Here is a 20,680-nt window from a genome sequence, read left to right as displayed (position 1 = left end):
TGCAAGCCCACAGTAACTAGTAGCGAGTTGGATATTAAAACAGTATGTAATTAAATTTTATTTATATGAACATCTATAATATCTCCGTAAACGTGCACTCGTGCACTGTTACACGACCGGACCGTAATATCCGCTGGTCAAAAATAATCCATAGAAATGTTGTTTGGATCGTATACAGGAACCTTAACTTAGCATCGAGCATCAAATACATTTGCTCTATGGTCGAGTAATTGTCAAATCAACGCAGAGACGTCAATTTGTAGCAGACATTATCCACATCGTTAATTGATCACATTATAGCAAATTCAGCACGAGGAGCTTGTACATTTGTTAATTTTACACTTTTCGTTAATTTAATCAGTAAACAAGATGTACCCCGTTGGTCAACGTTAGTATACACATGTTTAAGTGATCGCTTCTTAAGCTAGTAAAGAAGCACGGCCTTTGTTTGATTGCCCTAAATATTACCATTATGTAGCATAAACCTTTACATAGTATAATTGTGTCTATTTGGTGTATGGTGTTCAAATTTGAATTATTTGGTGTAGCTCCAGCGGGGGAAACGAGTGGTGGTGCAGTGGGTGTATCGGGAGGGGTGAGCACGGCGGCGGGGACGACGGGCACAGCGCCCGGGGCGGCCAGCACGGCGGCCACCACGGGCACGCCGGGCGCCGCCGTGGCGCCAGGCGCGGGCACCATGGCACTCGTGTCGCCGGTTGCCGCGCCGCCGCCCGACCTGCCCGTGCTCACATGCCCGCGGCGTCCCAATCTTGGCCACGAGGGGAGGCCCATCATGCTTAGAGCAAACCACTTTCAAATATCCATGCCAAGAGGATATGTCCATCACTATGATGTTAATATACAACCAGATAAGTGTCCACGAAAGGTAATAAATAAGTCCATTCAATGATTTCTGATATCATGAGATTAATTGAAATATTATGTAAACAGTGTTGTAATCAAAACAAAATATTATGTATTTCTTTTAGGTGAATAGAGAAATTGTAGAGACTATGGTTCATTGTTATAATAAGATATTTGGTGCCCTCAAGCCAGTGTTTGATGGCAGAAATAACCTTTACACAAGAGATCCTTTGCCAATTGGCAATGACAGAGTAGAACTGGAAGTCATCTTGCCTGGAGAAGGCAAGGACAGAGTTTTTCGTGTGACAATCAAATGGGTAGCTCAGGTAATTGTCATTGCATATATTAATTTCATTTCTGATTGGTAAAATAAATAAATTTTATCCATGATTGTTAACATTGTGATTCTTAATCTTCTAATGAATTTCTGATTAGAATTGCAAATATTGTTTTTATTTTTTAATAATTTTAACTTAAAATATCTTTTCATTTTTATTTGAAATCGAAATCTTCAACACTTTTATCAATGCTAAGATGTTAACCAAGCTTCTTAATTCCTGTTCCTTGTTTCAATGATGTGAGCAACATGAGACTAGTGTTATGTTGGAAGTTGATAATGTCACTAATATTTATTTCAGGTTTCATTGTTTGCATTAGAAGAAGCTTTAGAAGGTCGGACAAGACAGATACCATATGATGCCATTTTAGCATTGGATGTGGTAATGAGGCACCTGCCATCAATGATGTACACCCCAGTGGGGCGCTCATTCTTCTCGTCCCCTGAAGGCTATTACCATCCTCTGGGTGGTGGCCGAGAAGTCTGGTTTGGTTTCCATCAGTCAGTGAGACCAAGCCAATGGAAAATGATGCTTAATATTGATGGTGAGATACTCGGCTAAAATTTTTTTTATAAACTGTTTACTTTCTTTTGTTTATCACCTAATATTTTGTATTACTTCACATTCTAAAACTTTTGTAATAGGTTATAAGTTTTTATAGCACATGTTTAAAATAAATAAGCTCAATAAGCCAAATTTACTACTTTCCTTACTAGACAACCAACAGAAAAAAAATTAATTGGCCTGGAAGTTTTGGTAGTTAAGTTGTAACTTAACTATATTTGAATACTTGTTTACAGTATCTGCCACTGCATTTTACAAGGCCCAACCGGTCATTGAGTTTATGTGTGAAGTATTAGACATTCGGGACATTAATGACCAAAGAAAACCATTGACTGATTCACAAAGAGTGAAGTTCACGAAAGAAATAAAGGGTTTGAAAATTGAGATCACTCACTGTGGCACCATGAAGAGGAAGTACCGCGTATGCAACGTCACGCGGCGGCCCGCACAGATGCAATCGTAAGTATATATATATTGAGCTTATCCTTATAGTTTGATCAAAAAAAATTGGTGTTTTACTGACCAATAGATAACAAAATATGTTGATCACATTTATAGTATCCCTGATTTGATTTTATCACTATTATCCTTAAGTTCCTTGACCAGTTAATCAATCTAGTTAGTTTATCAATAATTTCTTATGTATGTAATTTCTCTTTTTCATATATTATATTATTAATGTCTGGGAGACCGAACTCTGCTCGGAAAATGGAGATAAGGCCTAGCTAGATCGATTTTTCGCCCCCAAACACCCCCATTTAGCAAATTTCATCGAAATCGTTAGAGCCGTTTCCAAGATCCCCAAAATAAATAAATGTCTATGCATACAAAGAGCAAGCATACGCGCGAGGCAATTTTCTCGCGCACAAACCGGCTGAGGCACGTCTACACTGGCCGGTTTGCGTGCGAGGAAATTTCCTCGCGCGTATGCTTGCTCTGTGTGGATCCGGCTATTTGCTTGTTTAAAGGTATAAGAATATTTATTTGATTGGATAAGACAATAATAAAATTATTATGTTACTATTGGTATCCTATGACATAAACTTGTTGGTAACCAATTGAGCTGAAATTTTACATACTTATGGAAGTCTAGTGACTATGCAACATTACATATAAAAAAATTGAGCTTGGACTTAATATAATTGTCTTGTCTTGATGTGGGCGCCAAATGTACTTTCCATTCAACGGTCATTTGCTAGTCAATAAAATTTGATATTAAAAAAAAAACTTATTTCCTGTTCTATGAGAAAGTTGAAGTTAGTATATATTTATTTTATATTTTAACATTTTTATAGGTACCACAAATTGTTGTGGTTTGCAGTTTATATTTACCTATTTTGCTCTTACATTTTTTCCATGTAATTTATCTACTAGTAATTTAGATTGAAATAAATAATAATATCCCTCATTTCCACAGATTCCCGTTGCAACTAGAGAATGGACAAACTGTTGAATGTACAGTCGCGAAATATTTCCTAGATAAATACAAAATGAAGTTAAGATATCCACATTTACCCTGCCTGCAAGTCGGACAGGAACACAAGCACACATACTTGCCCCTGGAGGTGTGCAACATTGTCCCAGGACAGAGATGTATCAAGAAATTGACAGACATGCAAACGTCAACCATGATCAAAGCCACGGCCCGCTCGGCACCCGATAGGTATGTTTTGAGGACATTTTTGGTCTTGTTAAGGAAAAGATTAAAAGGAAATTAACATTACTATTGATAACATTAGCAGGAAATAAAACTGTTGCGGAAATTTACAAACACTGTATTAATTATGTTTTAATGTAAATTGATGAATATCCTTGTTAAATTTAAAACCTGTGATTTTAGGAATATTTGATTTAAAAAGCAAATTTATAAGTATTATCTAAAAAAAAAGCCGTGCGCTTTACGCTGAAATCAATGTGTATGCAGCATAAATACCAAAAATAATAAATTATTTGCCAAAAATGATAGTAAGTCGCCAAAATATTTGCGCTGAGCGTGGGCCACAAAGACGCACGAACTGAATGAGTGCGACAAAATGTGTATTTCAAAAAGCGCTTTTTAGGGTTCCGTAGCCAAATGGCAAAAAACGGAACCCTTATGGATACGTCATGTCTGTCTGTCTGTCCGTCCGTATGTCACAGCCCCTTTTTTCCGAAACTATAAGAACTATACTGTTGAAGCTTGGTAAGTAGATGTATGCTGTGAACCGCATTAAGATTTTCACACAAAAATAGAAAAAAAAGCAGTAAATTTTGGGGGTTCCCCATACTTAGAACTGAAACTCAATTTTTTTTTTCATCAAACCCATACGTGTAAACCCAAACCCAAAAGTAAAAAATATATATAAACTGAAATTATATCTAACTGCCAATTTAAAGTCTATATATATGTCAGTTAATCCGGCAAGTTTCATGAGCATTGTACTCTTTCTCTTGAAATTATGGTCAGTTTACAAGAACACTGTCGCGAAACTGAATGTAATTTTTCCAGTACTATTTCCCTACAGCCGAAAGCGAATATAGTGGAACATTTTGTGGAAACGGGTTAGAGCTGATGGTCTGTTTTTAATATTTGTGCGTCCTTTTTATTTACAAAAACTACCGCTAGAAATTCTGGTTCAGGGTAACATTCCAGCATTAGCTAGTTTTCTGGGAGAGATCGATTTAAAAAAAAGCGGCCAAGTGCAAGTCTGACTCGCCCATGAAGGGTTCCGTACCATTTATGACGTATTAAAAAAACTACTTACAAGATCTCGTTCAAACCAATTTTCGGTGGAAGTTTGCATGGTAATGTATATCATATATTTTTTTTAGTTTTATCATTCTGTTATTTTAGAAGTTACAGGGGGGGGGGGGGGGACACATTTTACCACTTTGGAAGTGTCTCTCGCGCAAACTATTCAGTTTAGAAAAAAATGATATTAGAAACCTTTATATCATGTTTGAAGACCTATCCATAGATACCTACCCCACACGTATGGGTTTGATGATTTTTTTTTTTTAATTTAATGACGTATTAAAAAAACTACTTACTAGATCTCGTTCAAACCAATTTTCGGTGGAAGTTTGCATGGTAATGTACATCATATATTTTTTTAGGGTTATCATTCTCTTATTTTAGAAGTTACAGGGGGGACACATATTTTAGCATGCAAACTCCAGCGAAAATTGGTTTGAACGAGATCTAGTAAGTAGTTTTTTAATACGTCATAAATGGTACGGAACGGAACCCTTCATGGGCGAGTCCGACTCGCACTTGGCCGCTCGCACTTTGTACCTTGTTGTTTTCTACCCTGTGCATACCCAAGGATTTTGTATACAGATTACATACTCCATAAAATATTACATACACAGTAATTCCATATACCTACTCGTACAAAGCCATTGCATCATGAAAGACTTAGAAACTGGTCTATGTATTTTATCACGCGTTGTCTTAAGTTATAAGCTTCTGCGCTTAGTCGACCTGTGGTCTTGTTCAAACTGAATTGAATTCTAAAAACCTATACCTACAGGGAGCGTGAAATCAACAACTTAGTGCGTCGCGCGAACTTCAACACGGACCTGTACGTGAAGGAGTTCGGGCTGACCATCTCCAACAACATGATGGAGGTGCGCGGGCGCGTGCTGCCGCCGCCCAAGCTGCAGTACGGCGGCCGCGTCTCGTCGCTCGGCGGGCAGGTGCGTGCGACACTGTACTGTTTAACTGTATGGTATCGGTTAATACAGATCTATGGCGGTCGGCGTTGGCGTCGAGCAGCGCAGCGTTTCGTGGCCGAGGCATTACTGTACTACACAGTTAGGTAGGGAAGGGAGATGAACGCTTGTTGAACTTGGCATGTAAACGACTAATATGTTGTTAACACTTTAACTGCCAAGAACATTTTGTCCTGGAAACGGGGCGCCCCACTGTGGGCTGAAATTCGGCTTTCATTGACATAGAAACCGAAGTTGTTATTTTTACGTTTTTTTGATTAAAATAGGTTTTGCCCAGCATTGTTATGGTAACCTATGAATTTTAGACGATTTGGAATGAAAATTGTGGAGTTACAATTTTTTTTTCAAAATAAATGTATGGAGCAGGAAGAAGAAATCATCATTACTCAAGAACCGCAAAACAAACCGTAATATCCTCGCAGGTGGTTATACTACGAATTATTTGTAATTTTTTGGCATACTACATATATCTGCCACGGGTGCGGTTTTTTTTTTTAATCATTAATTGTTTCTATGGAGAAAGCACAAAAACCAAATTCAACATTTTAAGATTTTTTTGATTGAAATGGGTTTTGCTCAGTGTGTTTATGCTAAGTTATAAGTTTCACACGATTTGAGTTGAAAATGGTAGAGTTATGATTTTTTTTCAAAAAAAATGTATGGAGCCGAAACAAAATATCAAAATATCTCAAGAACCACAACAAATACGGTAATATCCTCGCAGATAGTTATGCTACGAATTATTTGTGATTTTTTGGCATACTACATATATCCGCCACGGGTGCGGTTTTTTTTTTTTAAATCATTAATTGTAACTCAAATCGTGTGAAACTTATAACTTAGCATAAACACACTGAGCAAAACCCATTTCAATCAAAAAAATCTTAATATGTTGAATTTGGTTTTTGTGCTTTTTCCATAGAAACAATTAATGATTAAAAAAAAAAACCGCACCCGTGGCGGATATATGTAGTATACCAAAAAATCACAAATCATTCGTAGTATAACCACCTGCGAGGATATTACGGTTTGTTTTGCGGTTCTTGAGTAATGATGATTTCTTGTTCCTGCTCCATACATTTATTTTGAAAAAAAATCGTAACTCCACAATTTTCATTCCAAATCGTCTAAAATTCATAGGTTACCATAACAATGCTGGGCAAAACCTATTTTAATCAAAAAAACGTAAAAATAACAACTTTGGTTTCTATGTCAATGAAAGCCGAATTTCAGCCCACAGTGCGCCCGGCACCGAAAGTGTTAAAAGAGAAACTATGTGTATATTTCTCAATAATTTGTTGCTTAGCAACTTTTTTTGCTGACCATACCTACGCTTATTTGATTCATTGATTCAAAGATAGTCTTTGAAACGTGACTATCCTATAGCTGGTTTCTACGTCAGCCATTACCAACCTTTTTTTAAAAGGGCTTCAAAGACGGTTTTGCCTTGTAGCCCCCGAGTGGCAAGATTAATTTGTTTACAGGTGGCGTTCCAATGACAAGGTTATGTATGTATGGCGTAGAACGCACTGCGATTTATTTCTTGCGGTTTCACAACCGCAGAAAGTCGTACGGCATACTTCATAAGCGCACGCACTAGGAAGACTGAAACCACAAGAAATTTAATAGCAGTGCGTTTTGCGTCGTGCGCCTAAAAAAGCCCAGGCCGCTGGTTAAGTATGGCTGATCTATATGGTCTCCAGCGATCAACAACAACCAATAGGATATGCAACTTCTAATATTAGTAATATTGAATGATATAATTACGTCGACTCATTACTGCACTTGACGCAGTAATATGAGTTCTATCTACTTCTAAATAATGTCATATTGATAACTACACACAAATTATTATTACCTGCCAAAGGTAACCAAACCTAGCCTATGTGTAATTGTATCTTTATACAAAGACTAAATATACAACTCATACTATCAGCATCAATTTAGTGAATAGATTTCAGTTGTAGATCAAACAATCAATAGAATTTCTAGAACCTTGGTAGGTTTTTCTAGGGTTCTTTTTCTTCAATTTAATTTAACATGTTGGCTAACTGTTGTGCGTTCGTTCCTGTTTAGCAGGCGCTACCCAACCAGGGCGTGTGGGACATGCGCGGCAAGCAGTTCTTCATGGGCGTGGAGATCCGCGTGTGGGCCATCGCCTGCTTCGCGCCGCAGCGGACCGTGCGCGAGGACGCGCTCAAGTACGTATTTGATAACTTAGTATTATGTACGATTCACATTGATCGGACCGGGCTAAATGTGGCCGGTCGATGTATATCCAACATAAAGGTATGCAGAAAGCGAAGTATCTCGTCTCGTTTTGAATACGTGAGTTTGGAGACATTTAACAGTAATGTCGACATGACAAAAAGCAACACGGTAACTTGTTTGAAGTGAGACACTGTTGGGTTTGATACTCGCTTTTGAACCACGTTTACTTTGACAATCCACCTCTATGTCAAATTCTCTTTGGTACTGAAAGTTTTTAAATCTCTTAAGTCAAACCGATCTTTATAAAGCCTCACCTATTCCGACCATTCTCCTATTTTCCAACACTTTGATCTAATTCACCAATTATTCGTTTAGAAACTTCACCCAGCAACTGCAAAAGATCTCAAACGACGCGGGCATGCCGATCATCGGGCAGCCGTGCTTCTGCAAGTACGCGACGGGGCCCGACCAGGTGGAGCCCATGTTCAAGTACCTCAAGTCCACCTTCGTGCAGCTGCAGCTCGTTGTCGTCGTGTTGCCCGGGAAGACGCCTGTTTACGGTATTACACATTCTTACTTTTTAAATATCCACTTCGCAATACAATGCAACAACATTTTTATCTTTTTAAAACGTTTCAGAAAAGAGGTTATACCTATAGATCTTATCTTATAGAAACTCATAATGGTTAATCCAATTTTCGTTATATTTCCAGAAAAAATGAGGCGGGAATTTTTGCTCAACCTATCAATATCTCAAATCAACCAACTAAACTTGTGATATTGATATTAATAGACATTCATTACAAAGAATTGTGTAATAATTAATGATATTATAACTAAAGGTACGTTATAGGCGTTCCTAAATTAAAGCGCGTCCCTTGTACAAATATATAAGTTGCCTTTAGTCGCGTCTAGGCAAGCGAGAAATCTGCACGTGCTCATGAGCTCCCGCATACCGAAAGAGATAAGCTTATGTTTAACAAAGAGTATGAAAAAGATGAATGGAATGCAAAAATTAATTATAAATAACAGATTTATTCGTAAATATAGAAGTTTTTTTGTGCTCCTGAGTATGAGTATAACCTATCTATAGTTATATTATATATCATCGATACTAATCAACAAATACATGTCCATAGCGGAAGTAAAGCGTGTCGGCGACACAGTGCTCGGCATGGCGACGCAGTGCGTGCAGGCCAAGAACGTGAACAAAACGTCGCCGCAAACCCTCAGCAATCTATGCCTCAAGATCAACGTCAAGCTGGGCGGCATCAACTCCATCCTAGTGCCGTCGCTGCGTCCTAAGGTTAGAGGACCTCTAGTTATTTATCTTTACTTTCTCCACATGGTTAGGTACGTTGTTAATGACGTTTCGGCTGCTTACTCAATTATATTTGGCAACTAGTTGCGATGAAAAATACATTGATTTATTTCTTGGTGGGCGAAAAAAATCATCACTGATTTTTGCTGAATACACAACCAAACAAAAGCATTTGAATGGATGAATAGGCTATTAAATGCCGATTAAAGAATGTCACGCTTCATCTACATAAATCTCGTACTCACACTGCGAAATAACGTTATGGATTTTTTATGAAAGATAAAGTCAATTAATTTTTATACACGTCTTTATTTACCTCAGTGTCATAATAACTATAGATGTCATACATATTTTTCCAACGTGTACTAGATTCCACAAGAAACAGCCTCTCTAGTCTTGACTAGAGGAGGGCGCCGCGCCGGTAAGCCTGCGCCACCGGCGCCCGCTTGAAAATTTGGCACCGAGCGAGCTTGGTCAAATCTGCTGCCGGGTCAAATGTGTGTCGTGCGTTAAGAACTGTCAGCTAATGTAGTTTAAATTGAATCAGTTTTCAATAGTAGAACTGCATAATTAGAAATACAGGTCTAGTTTAGCATAGAGGCATTTCGGTAAATTAATTTTGCATTTTGCCCTATGAAAAAAAAAGACAAAATATATTCGTCGACCAAGTATATTTAATGCAAGGTCTTACAGACTGCCAATCTCAATCAATTATGATTTATTATTTGGAATGTAAGTACGCGCGAACGCGTAATATTACCTTTCCGATAAAAACTCGATCATAAATGATAGATGTTTTTTGTTTACATATTTTGGTGGCATGTCTTCTGGATCCCAGATTTTCAGGATTAACAGAAATCGATTCGTTTTTAGATCAGTTACTCACAATTTAAGACAGTTAATCACAATTCACAACTCACGCAGCTTCTCTAAGAAAACTTCCGTTCACTTATTTATATGACCAAGCACCTCTTTAGCAACGCAGTTTAGTAAGATTATCGAAAAATCAGCGCTTCTAACAATATTGAAGAGTCAGGAGAATTCGATTACAGCCAAGAATGCTGGAAATACCTGACAACACCAGATTGTATAGTAAATACTAAAATCGTTTTTTCATCGGGTAACATGATGCGCGCCGGCGCGGCGCCGCCGCTGCCATTTTTTTAGTCGGCGCCCACCTCTAGCCTAGACTCGCCAGTGCGAGAGTGAAATGCTGTGGTAGAGCTAGCGTGACGTGCGTGCGTGCGCAGGTGTTCAACGAGCCGGTGATCTTCCTGGGCGTGGACGTGACGCACCCGCCGGCGGGCGACAACAAGAAGCCGTCCATCGCGGCGGTGGTGGGCAGCATGGACGCGCACCCGTCGCGGTACGCCGCCACGGTGCGCGTGCAGCAACACAGGTCATTCAATTACGAAGATCGGGAATCGTAAGCTTAAACCCCGGGCCTGGCCGGCTAACGCGTTAACCCGCCAAGCCCGGGTTTTTTCGCTTATGGCTTTTGATGGAGTATTATGTATATTTCTCACGATACCGATGAGCGGAACGCTTGTGGCTTTTTCAAATTTTATTACGATTATAGTTTCATTGGTTTGTAAATTCACCTTGCTAAATCTGGTTTGACCAGAGAATGAAGTCCTTTCTTTCTTAGATTAGTTAAGATTTTGTTTATTTTATTTTTATACCATGATAAAGGTATCGATTTTTCAGAGAAATGCATGCTATATTTTAGAGAATTTTCTCAATATGATTACAATTATTATTTTTACTGGTTTGGATTATGCTCCTCGTTGAGCTAAAGTATACCATAGCAACAGTAACAAAATAAAAAAACACTATATAGTAATAATTCTATTGTAGTAGCTTTCCAATACAGTAGCGGAGCGTCCTTACAACTTATTTCACACCGGCGTGCTTGGTTTGAAGCCATTGAGCATCTTATTCATGAAGTATAAGCATTCATGTAATTGACGCACCGGCATTCTTTTCTAACTTCCAAAATGAATTGTTTTGGCTATAACGGGTATTTCTTTGTTAAACTAAAACAACCCATGAAAATATTGCAATTATTTGCGCGAGGTTATTCAACACCCGATTAAATAACTGTTTCATATAAAATGAGTAAAATTACTAATTACTTATCTTCCAAGAAAATGATTTACCTAATTTGAACAGAAAGAATCGACTTTAGCACACTTTGATTGATAGAATATGATTGGCATTTAAACTCGCGACTAAATCGGAAAATGACGATTCATCAGTATTTATCATCAATATATATATCACTTACAATATTTAAATTCGCTTGCCATCAGCTGTTGTAATACTCCTCTTGTGTATGACTTATGCATGTCAAGGTCAAATTGCAGACAAGAGATAGTTCACGAGATGAGCAGCATGGTGCAGGAGTTGCTGATCATGTTCTACAAGAGCACGGGCGGGTTCAAGCCGCACCGCATCATCATGTACCGCGACGGCATCTCCGAGGGGCAGTTCATACACGTGCTGCAGCACGAGCTGACTGCTGTGCGCGAGGCGTGTATTAAGGTGGGTGTTGTAGGTCGAGGAGACGTCACAGACAGTTGATCATGTTCTACAATAGCACCGCATCATCATGTACCGCGACGGCATCTCCGAGGGGCAGTTCATACACGTGCTGCAGCACGAGCTGACTGCTGTGCGCGAGGCGTGTATTAAGGTGGGTGTTGTAGGTCGAGGAGACGTCACAGACAGTTGATCATGTTCTACAATAGCACCGCATCATCATGTACCGCGACATCTCCAAGGGGCAGTTCATACACGTGCTGCAGCACGAGCTGACTGCTGTGCGCGAGGCGTGCATTTAGGTGGGTGTTGTAGGTCGAGGAGACGTCACAGACAGTTGATCATGTTCTACAATAGCACCGCATCATCATGTACCGCGACATCTCCAAGGGGCAGTTCATACACGTGCTGCAGCACGAGCTGACTGCTGTGCGCGAGGCGTGCATTTAGGTGGGTGTTGTAGGTCGAGGAGACGTCACAGACAGTTGATCATGTTCTACAAGAGCACCGCATCATTATGTACCGCGACATTTCCAAGGGGCAGTTCATACACGTGCTGCAGCACGAGCTGACTGCTGTACGCGAGGCGTGCATTAAGGTGGGTGTTGTAGGTCGAGGAGACGTCATAGACAGTTGATCAAGTTCTACAAGAGCACCGCATCATCATGTACCGCGACATCTCCAAGGGGCAGTTCATACACGTGCTGCAGCACGAGCTGACTGCTGTGCGCGAGGCGTGCATTAAGGTGGGTGTTGTAGGTCGAGGAGACGTCACAGACAGTTGATCATGTTCTACAAGAGCACCGCATCATCATGTACCGCGACATCTCCAAGGGGCAGTTCATACACGTGCTGCAGCACGAGCTGACTGCTGTGCGCGAGGCGTGCATTTAGGTGGGTGTTGTAGGTCGAGGAGAAGTCACAGACAGTTGATCATGTTCTACAAGAGCACCGCATCATTATGTACCGCGACATTTCCAAGGGGCAGTTCATACACGTGCTGCAGCACGAGCTGACTGCTGTACGCGAGGCGTGCATTAAAGTAGGTGTTGTAGGGCGAGGTGACGTCACACGCAGTTGACTGGACATATTCTACAATTAGATACGACCGTTAATGTAAAAATCCATATTGCACTGGAGGCTTTATAGGTCTGAATGAAGCGTTTGATAATCTCCTGTCCAGGATACTATTATTAAATAAGCTCGACCTGTTTGAGAGATATTAGAATGGACGAGATCAGAAACAATTTTAAAAATAATATTGACTTCGAACACCGTGATGGTTACTCATGACACAAAATTATTTTAACGGATTATTTCGCGTGTAATTAATTTAAAATACATCCCAAACTGTCATCGTTTTGACAGAGGTGAATATTTTCTTCCTCAATCTCCCTTTGACCACGAACGCTGTAAAGGTTTCGAAACGTCGGGATGTGTTTTAAATTCATTATACGTGATATAATCCATTAATATAGTTTTATTTAATTTTAATAATGTTAGATTTTTTGTTTGAAAGTGAGATTTAACAAAAGTCACTCTACCGATGTTTCTCAGGGCAACTTAATTATTGTATCCACCTCTTTTTAATATGTATGATGATTTTTAGATATGTTTGTGTAACTTTTCTGGGAACGATATTTTTGTTGGTTGTTTTTTTCAGCCGCTCAGACCGATATTTTAATCATAATAGTGATTCCAAATTAAATATTTCTCTATATACAGTTGGAGGCAGAATACAAGCCGGGCATCACATTCATCGTAGTCCAGAAGCGGCATCACACGCGGCTGTTCTGCGCCGACAAGAAGGAGCAGTCCGGCAAGTCGGGCAACATCCCCGCGGGCACCACCGTCGACCTCGGCATCACGCACCCCACGGAGTTTGACTTCTACCTCTGCTCGCACCAGGGCATTCAGGTATGAGCACATGACGAGCGGGCAAGTCGGGCAACATCCTCGCCGGCACCACCTTCGACCACAGCATCATGCACCCCACGGAGTTCGACTTCTATTTCTGCTCGCACCAGGGCATGCTGGTACGAGCACATGACGAGCGGGCAAGTCGGGCGACATCCCCGCCGGCACCACTGTCGACCTCGGCATCACGCACCCCACGGAGTTCGACTTCTGCCTCTGCTCACACCAGGGCATGCGGGTACGAGCACATGACGAGCGGGCAAGTCGGGCGACATCCCCGCCGGCACCACTGTCGACCTCGGCATCATGCATCCCACGGAGTTCGACTTCTGCCTCTGCTCACACCAGGGCATGCGGGTACGAGCACATGACGAGCGGGCAAGTCGGGCAACATCCCCGCCGGCACCACCGTCGACCTCGGCATCATGCATCCCACGGAGTTCAACTTCTATCTCTGTTTGCACCAGGGCATTTAGGTACGAGCACAGGACAGGCGAGCAAGTCGGGCAACATCCCCGCCACAACTTTAATTTATTAAATGAAACAGTCTGAAAAGAACAATTAAAGCCCTTATGTTCATGCTTAAAAGGTAAGGGTACCATAGACTGCCAATTTGCTTACCTGACAAAAATAATATTTACTAGAGAGCGCCATGGTTTGAGCACGGTGTTGTCGATCGTTGAGTACGGCAGGATGTACACCTAATAAACGGTGCGGGTGGTTGTGAAGGAAAGGATTGGGCTTAATCGAACTTCAAATTTGAGTTTGCTTTTCAGTTCCTACGACATTTGTGGGTTTCAATAAGTGCACACTATTACAATTTGTTTCGTTGCACAGGGCACGTCGCGGCCGTCCCACTACCACGTGCTGTGGGACGACAACCACTTCGGGTCGGACGAGCTGCAGTGCCTCACGTACCAGCTGTGCCACACGTACGTGCGCTGCACGCGCTCCGTGTCCATCCCCGCGCCCGCCTACTACGCGCATCTGGTCGCCTTCCGCGCGCGCTACCACCTCGTGGAGAAGGTACCTTTACCAGATATCACATTCGATGCTGCTGCGATGCCTGTCGCGTCGTTTTAACGCTATTTTAGACCAGGTTTATTTATAGAATTACCTCTAGTGTGATATAGCCGACCGTAATAGAAAATGCACTGATTGTAATAGTTTGTTTCCTAATTATGTAAATTTAAACAAAGTAAACGCATTTCTTTCTGGTCTAGCTGATATTTAGGAGATGACAATCAAATGTTTCCAAAATATTGACACTTATGGGAATCCTAATGGATGCAAGTTGTTAACAGGTAAAGTCGATTGAGATTTTAAATTTCCACACGTCTGTATGACGCAAACTTAGCTTTAATAATACACAAAAAGATACATATTTAAATTACATTTTGACTAAACTGTTTTAGCGCAATTTCGTTAGGTTCAGCTGGTAGCTTTTTGGATCCGATTTAGTAACAATAATGTAGTCGACTCCAGTATTTTTAATGACAAACACATACATAAATAAATTGAAAAATAGTAAAATAAAATGGAATATTGCAATATTCGTGCATGGAGTGCAGCAGTGCAGTGAGGAGAAAGCGAATGCTAGATAGGGTTGTTTCCTCTTTAGTACCATTCTTGACTAATCGCAGAGCCGGCAGATGTGATGTCGTCTGATCGCTTCCTGATGATATAACATGCGGCATGGGTTGCGTAAAGTACGTCGTCTCAGATGAGTTGCATCGTTTGTTTTTAAAGTTTGAACTCTGGTTTGTTGATTACAGGAGCACGACTCGGGAGAAGGCTCGCACCAGTCCGCGTGCAGCGAGGACCGCACGCCCGGCGCCATGGCGCGCGCCATCACCGTGCACGCCGTCACCAAGAAGGTCATGTACTTTGCTTAGAGTACCTGCGCCCTACTCCCTGCGCCCTGCACCCGTCGGCGCGCTCACTAGGGTCAAGGTGAGGTGGGCCCGCCTATAGCGACACTTAAACTAATGACATTCATTTAAAATCAAATAAAAAATATATAGGCTCACCTCACACAATAAGGCGGAAACCTGCTGCGGTGCACGCTTTACACAATAAATGAAGTACGGGTCGGACCCGCGATGTTCCGTGCGCCGCTGTGGGCTCAAGTGCCAGTCGAGCTCCTCAATTAAGTTGCTTTAATCTGACCAATCAGCGAATCGGAAAGTGACAAAAATATAAGATGACCCGTTATATTTTTCGGTAGATTTGGACGCGATTAGTTATAATTAGATTATAGATACGTCGAAAGAAATACATTTTATGGCTGTTAATAAGGCATAAACAGGCGTAGCGTGACGTAAGGATACTCTCAAGAGCAATGAAAACGAGGCACGTTGTATAGAATTTACGTAGAAAATGACACCTTTTCATTGTTGTTCATTATATTGGTGTGACTCACTCAACGTTAAAGTCAACTATAACGTTGCTCTTAATGTAAACGCTGAAGTAGTGACACTCTAGGTTATATTAAATAAATTGTGTAATGGCGAGCTGGATGAGGTCGCACGATCGATGTCAAACATATGTTTTCTCTTTTGCGCTTTATTCCTTTTTAATAAGATCAAAATCTGTATATAAATAAATGTTTGTCGTCGACCGTACAGTGGCTAGCGGTGCAATGTAAACTGGTCGATGCGTGATCTAGGCAGCCGGAGCCCATATCAGCTATATTTGTACATTGGTTGTTGTTCAAGGGTTATTTTATAGATTGTACGCGTGCTGTTCACAAATCGTTTCTCTCTGCAGTTATTATGTGCCTTTAAGAACGGTGTAACTAGAAACTCATTAAGCAGCCTTAATGTAATCAATGAACTATATCTTTGAAATGGGTCGATTTACTTTCCAGCTATGGATTTAGTACTCTAAGTAATAATTAGTATAATGTGTTATGTATCAATTCGCTGTGAATTTGAGTGTCGTGGTTTAATACTAAGTTCCCAGAATGGCCATCTAAAGACGTTATATGTGACCTTAGATGCTCAACAGTGAAATGATTTACTTAACAAAGCAATTAAGTTCAATGTGAACTGTTTTCAGTCATGAAGTATTATTGTCGGGTACAAAGGCGTGTTACGTGCGCTAGTTTCATATGTATCTGCTACATACAAATCAATTAGCCTTATTTAGATATTTATCACCCCTTTTAATTTGTCACAAATTCATTTTATCTGAATCGCGGTTTATTCTAAAAGCAATTTTCCCTTTTCCCCTCGGAATCTGCCTCCTTTTTGTAGTATCGTATGGGAAAAAGACTCGTTCCTTTTATTTTTGGTCATATTATTATATATGTTATCATGATATCTGACATAACTTATGGTAAAATAGAGTTGATGCTGAAAATATGGCAGTTAACATATATACTTGTCATCATGTTTTTAAGTTGTTTGCATCTTTTTGCAGCTGTTATCAATAGTATGCCCTGGCTTACGGTTATTCGATCTCATACTCCCACGCAATAGTTTCGTGCTATCCAAATAAAGTAAGTTAAATCGTATCCAAGTATATTTCCAAAAAAGTTAATCGAATTATAAGTTCTACTCATTGCGAGCCACTTTCTATTTTATTTAGTTATAAGTAGCAAACTATGTTGTGGAAATGGCATCTCGCGTTATTTTAATATGACGTTGAAACAGGTTCTTCGCTTGTTTCGTGAATGCAGCAATATCGGTGACGATTCGCGAACGTCAGTGCTGTTTCACATTGCCCTGCAATAATCGTATCGGCTATTGTGCAACCGCGCCCTGCACTTATTGCACTGCGCTGGATGCTATAATTGCTATAGTCTTTGTTTTACGATTGTTTTTCGTGGGAAAGCTGCTGTGCTATTCTTGTTACTTAAATGTCTGCCAAATGTCTAGTGTAGGAGTGTTTGCACTCTCGATTCAATATTCATCAATTAGATTTATTTTAATAAGTTATTATAAATGTAATTATGAATCTAAACAAGGGAAATAATCATTATTAGAGGTAAGTGCACTTCAAACTGGGTTAAAAGACCTTCACTCGTGTCTGCCGGAATCGCTGTCGTTCAAATATTATTCTTAATAGATAATGAACTATTTTCGAAAGTTGTAATAAGAATCATATAATAACGCCAATAAAACATCTGAGGGTATCTCGTTTAAGGAATAGTGTAAGAATGTTTTAACTTATCAAATTATTGTACCCGTCGTGTTGAGCTTCGACTTAATATACACATTAGATTAAGATTATTAATTTTAAAATGTCGCCCGAACTAATTTTAATGGTGACAATGATTGAAATATTATTGCTTTAAGTTAACATATCCAGTTTTATCAAACAATCATTAATAGAATCACTACCTACTTAAAACTGGCTCAAGATGCCCTCTTTTTATTTTACTAGGATTTAGCAATATTATTAATTTCTTATTCTACGAAGTGTAGTTTTTATACGCGGTTAAAGTTCTTTAACCAAAAACTTAAACTTGACGCTGAATAAGGTACTTACCTAAATATTTAAAAGCAGACCGCGAGAATCACCGAGTTTTATTAATTAAGTATGTTGTTAGCTGTAGGCGCTCGAACATCTATATTATAGACGTAAATGTTAGATGTAGCTCCCAACAAAAACCGCAATCCCCCTCGAGGCCAAAAAATAAGGTTGTTATACCGCCTTTTTAGTTATAAGCTTTTTTCTATCTTAGTTCTATTTTGTGGATATCTAATATCGATTATAGTAACTTATGGCTCTTAAATGTATTATGAACTTTTAAAAGGATTTTAGGAATCAAGTTATAGATGCCGATTTTTTGTTTATTCTCAGAAAGTTTTCTTGCAATTCCGTTGTTCATATCATAACAAGATTTTCATACGCAGAAATTATGTTAACAATGTTAACATACAATAAAAGTGAGTCAGGATGGCAGGTGTATGTACCTAAAAAAAAAAAACAAAGAGAACCCTATTATCAAGAAAAAGGGTTTTTTTTTCGAAGAATCACTTGATACGGCGCCTAGCCTATTTTAAGACATAACTTTCTGAGTTAATTGAAGTTATCAGATTAAACGTGAAGGTACTAATTCCTGGCGCAATAAAAATAATTGTACCGTAGCGTTTTTGCCTTAAAAATCAAATTGGTAAGGTGAAAAATGGTAGGGCCTGCAAAAACGTAATAGCAATGTAATCAGTAAAATGAGTAAAACTTGGAAACCACAAATAAAATGGCTCATTTTGTAATTGAATATGAAGGTACAAAAATTTGGTTTTTATAGAATTTATCGATAATCGCGGGATCATTGTGTAATAACTTTAAAGTACAGGCAGATTTTTTTAAGGACGTACTAAATAGTCCATATTAGGTAAAAAGATATGGTATGCTTTTCTTTTATTTTGGTACTCCCGCCATCCTGACTCTCATCAATAAAATTGTAACACGTCTTTTGGTAAAGTTTATCTCAAAAGCATCGGTACCACCGTCTCAATTTACATTGCTAATATGACGTTTTTATTTTATGTGCCTATATAAATTGTTTTTTTTTATAAGGTATCCAGATAGGAATCCTGAAAACTTTTTAAGAGGCACGCGAGTAAGTTGCGGGCCTTCAGAATTTTAGGATGTATATTTTATGTTTTTGATTTAAGAGTTTTGCTGGATACATTACGACTTTGTAGTTAGACTGAAGAATAGGAGAGATAACATGGGATGTATCTTATCTCTCTTACTCCTAATATCATCTTAAAAGTAAACTTCCTAATACATGATAATTGATACACATGTTGATACCTAATATCGCGTCGAATGATGGTCCCAATAACAGAAGACATATTGTCTTTACCGTATTTTTAGTACTTATTTAAATGTCACATTTCTAAATTCATAAATGTGCAAAATTATAAAAAAACCTGGCAAGTGCGAGTCGGACTTGTGCACGAAGGGTTCCGTACCATTATTTAAAAAACCGGCCAATAGCATGTCGGGCCACGCTCAGTGTAGGGTTCCGTAGTTACTCTTCCGTCACAATAAGCTAAACTGGAGCTTAAAGTATAGTAAATTGTTAACCAAGGGATGATACGGTACCTTTCACCCGAGGTAAACAAATAGGCAAATTTGCATAATCAGTACCTAATGAAAGTACTTACCTAAGTCTTTTTACTATGAAGGGGAAACTTTTTGCGATAACTTAAAAACAGCTAAACTGATCATGTTCGCTATAGTTTTCATTTAATGTATTTGTTAAGCTCTACTTCCACGATTTTTTTTCATATTTTTTGGACCTATGGTTCAAAAGTAGAGGGGGGGGGGACATATTTTTGTTTTCTTTCGGAGCGATTATCTCCGAATATATTCACTTTATCAAAAAATGTTTGTTGAAGACCCCTATTAGTTTTGAAAGACCTTTCCAACGATACCCCACACTGTAGGGTTGAGCAAAAAAATATTTTACCCCCAATTTACGTGTAGGGGAGGTACCCTAAAAAAATTAAATTTTTAGATTTTATTGTACGACTTTGTCGGCTTTATTGATTTATATATCCATGCCAAATTTCAGCTTTCTAGCACTAACGACCACGGAGCAAAGCCTCGGACAGACAGACAGACAGACAGACAGACGGACATGACGAAACTATAAGGGTTCCTAGTTGACTACGGAACCCTAAAAAACGGCAAAAAAATATGTTTGTTGTATGGGAGCCCCCCTTAAATATTTATTTTATTCTGTTTTTAGTATTTGTTGTTATAGCGGCAACAGAAATACATCATCTGTGAAAATTTCATCTGTCTAGCTATCACGGTTCATGAGATACAGCCTGGTGACAGACGGACGGACAGCGAAGTCTAGTAATAGGGTCCCGTTTCACCCTGTGGGTACGGAACCCTAAAAATGTCTATTAACATTTTAGTATCATTCGACGCGAGGGGTATAGTTTTTATAAAATTATCACATTCTAAAGTTAAAGTGGGACTGGGCTGGGCATGTCTGCCGCATGCCGAATGACTTGTGGGCCAAGATAACCACGGATTGGGTGCCCCACGAGTCAAACCGGGGATCTGGCAGACCTCGTCGGCGATGGCGGGATAACTTAGACTCCTTTTTGAGGGACTGGTCGGTCGTAGCTCAAAACCGAGATGAGTGGAAGAAGAGGGGGGAGGCCTTTGCCCAGCAGTGGGACACAATGGGCTCGTTATATATATATATTATATAATCACATTCTCTTATCGCCAA

The 20,680-nt window shown here is 39.6% G+C and overlaps 1 protein-coding gene across 2 annotated transcripts; it reads left to right on the top strand.

Moving 5' to 3' along the window:
- The first annotated feature begins 54 nt into the window (after window positions 1-54).
- Window positions 55-19,851, top strand: LOC133519115 (protein argonaute-2). Of its 2 annotated transcripts, none has more exons than XM_061853048.1 (15): window positions 55-388; window positions 549-886; window positions 990-1,190; window positions 1,503-1,746; window positions 2,003-2,225; window positions 3,184-3,429; window positions 5,279-5,444; window positions 7,560-7,681; window positions 8,067-8,251; window positions 8,831-8,997; window positions 10,263-10,438; window positions 11,379-11,556; window positions 13,279-13,470; window positions 14,308-14,496; window positions 15,246-19,851. In XM_061853048.1, the coding sequence occupies exons 1-15, from the start codon at window positions 370-372 to the stop codon at window positions 15,363-15,365; spliced, it is 2,766 nt and encodes a 921-aa protein (XP_061709032.1). In that variant the 5' UTR covers window positions 55-369; the 3' UTR covers window positions 15,366-19,851. The 2 variants fall into 2 exon arrangements, with proteins under 2 accessions (XP_061709032.1, XP_061709033.1); XM_061853049.1 differs by having other exon boundaries at window positions 56-388; window positions 10,263-10,411.
- Window positions 19,852-20,680: the final 829 nt, after the last annotated feature.

The sequence above is a fragment of the Cydia pomonella genome, chromosome 6 (assembly GCF_033807575.1).
Source record: "Cydia pomonella isolate Wapato2018A chromosome 6, ilCydPomo1, whole genome shotgun sequence".
Classification (NCBI taxonomy): domain Eukaryota; kingdom Metazoa; phylum Arthropoda; class Insecta; order Lepidoptera; family Tortricidae; genus Cydia; species Cydia pomonella.
Note: the sequence above shows the minus strand (reverse complement) of the source record. Positions and strands in the feature narration are given on the sequence as shown.

Excerpts from the sequence above, each read along its gene's own strand:
- LOC133519115 (XM_061853048.1), top strand. Across the intron at positions 1,747-2,002 it reads AATGATGCTTAATATTGATG|TATCTGCCACTGCATTTTAC; the intron begins GTGAGATACTCG and ends ACTTGTTTACAG. Across the intron at positions 7,682-8,066 it reads GTGCGCGAGGACGCGCTCAA|AAACTTCACCCAGCAACTGC; the intron begins GTACGTATTTGA and ends TTATTCGTTTAG.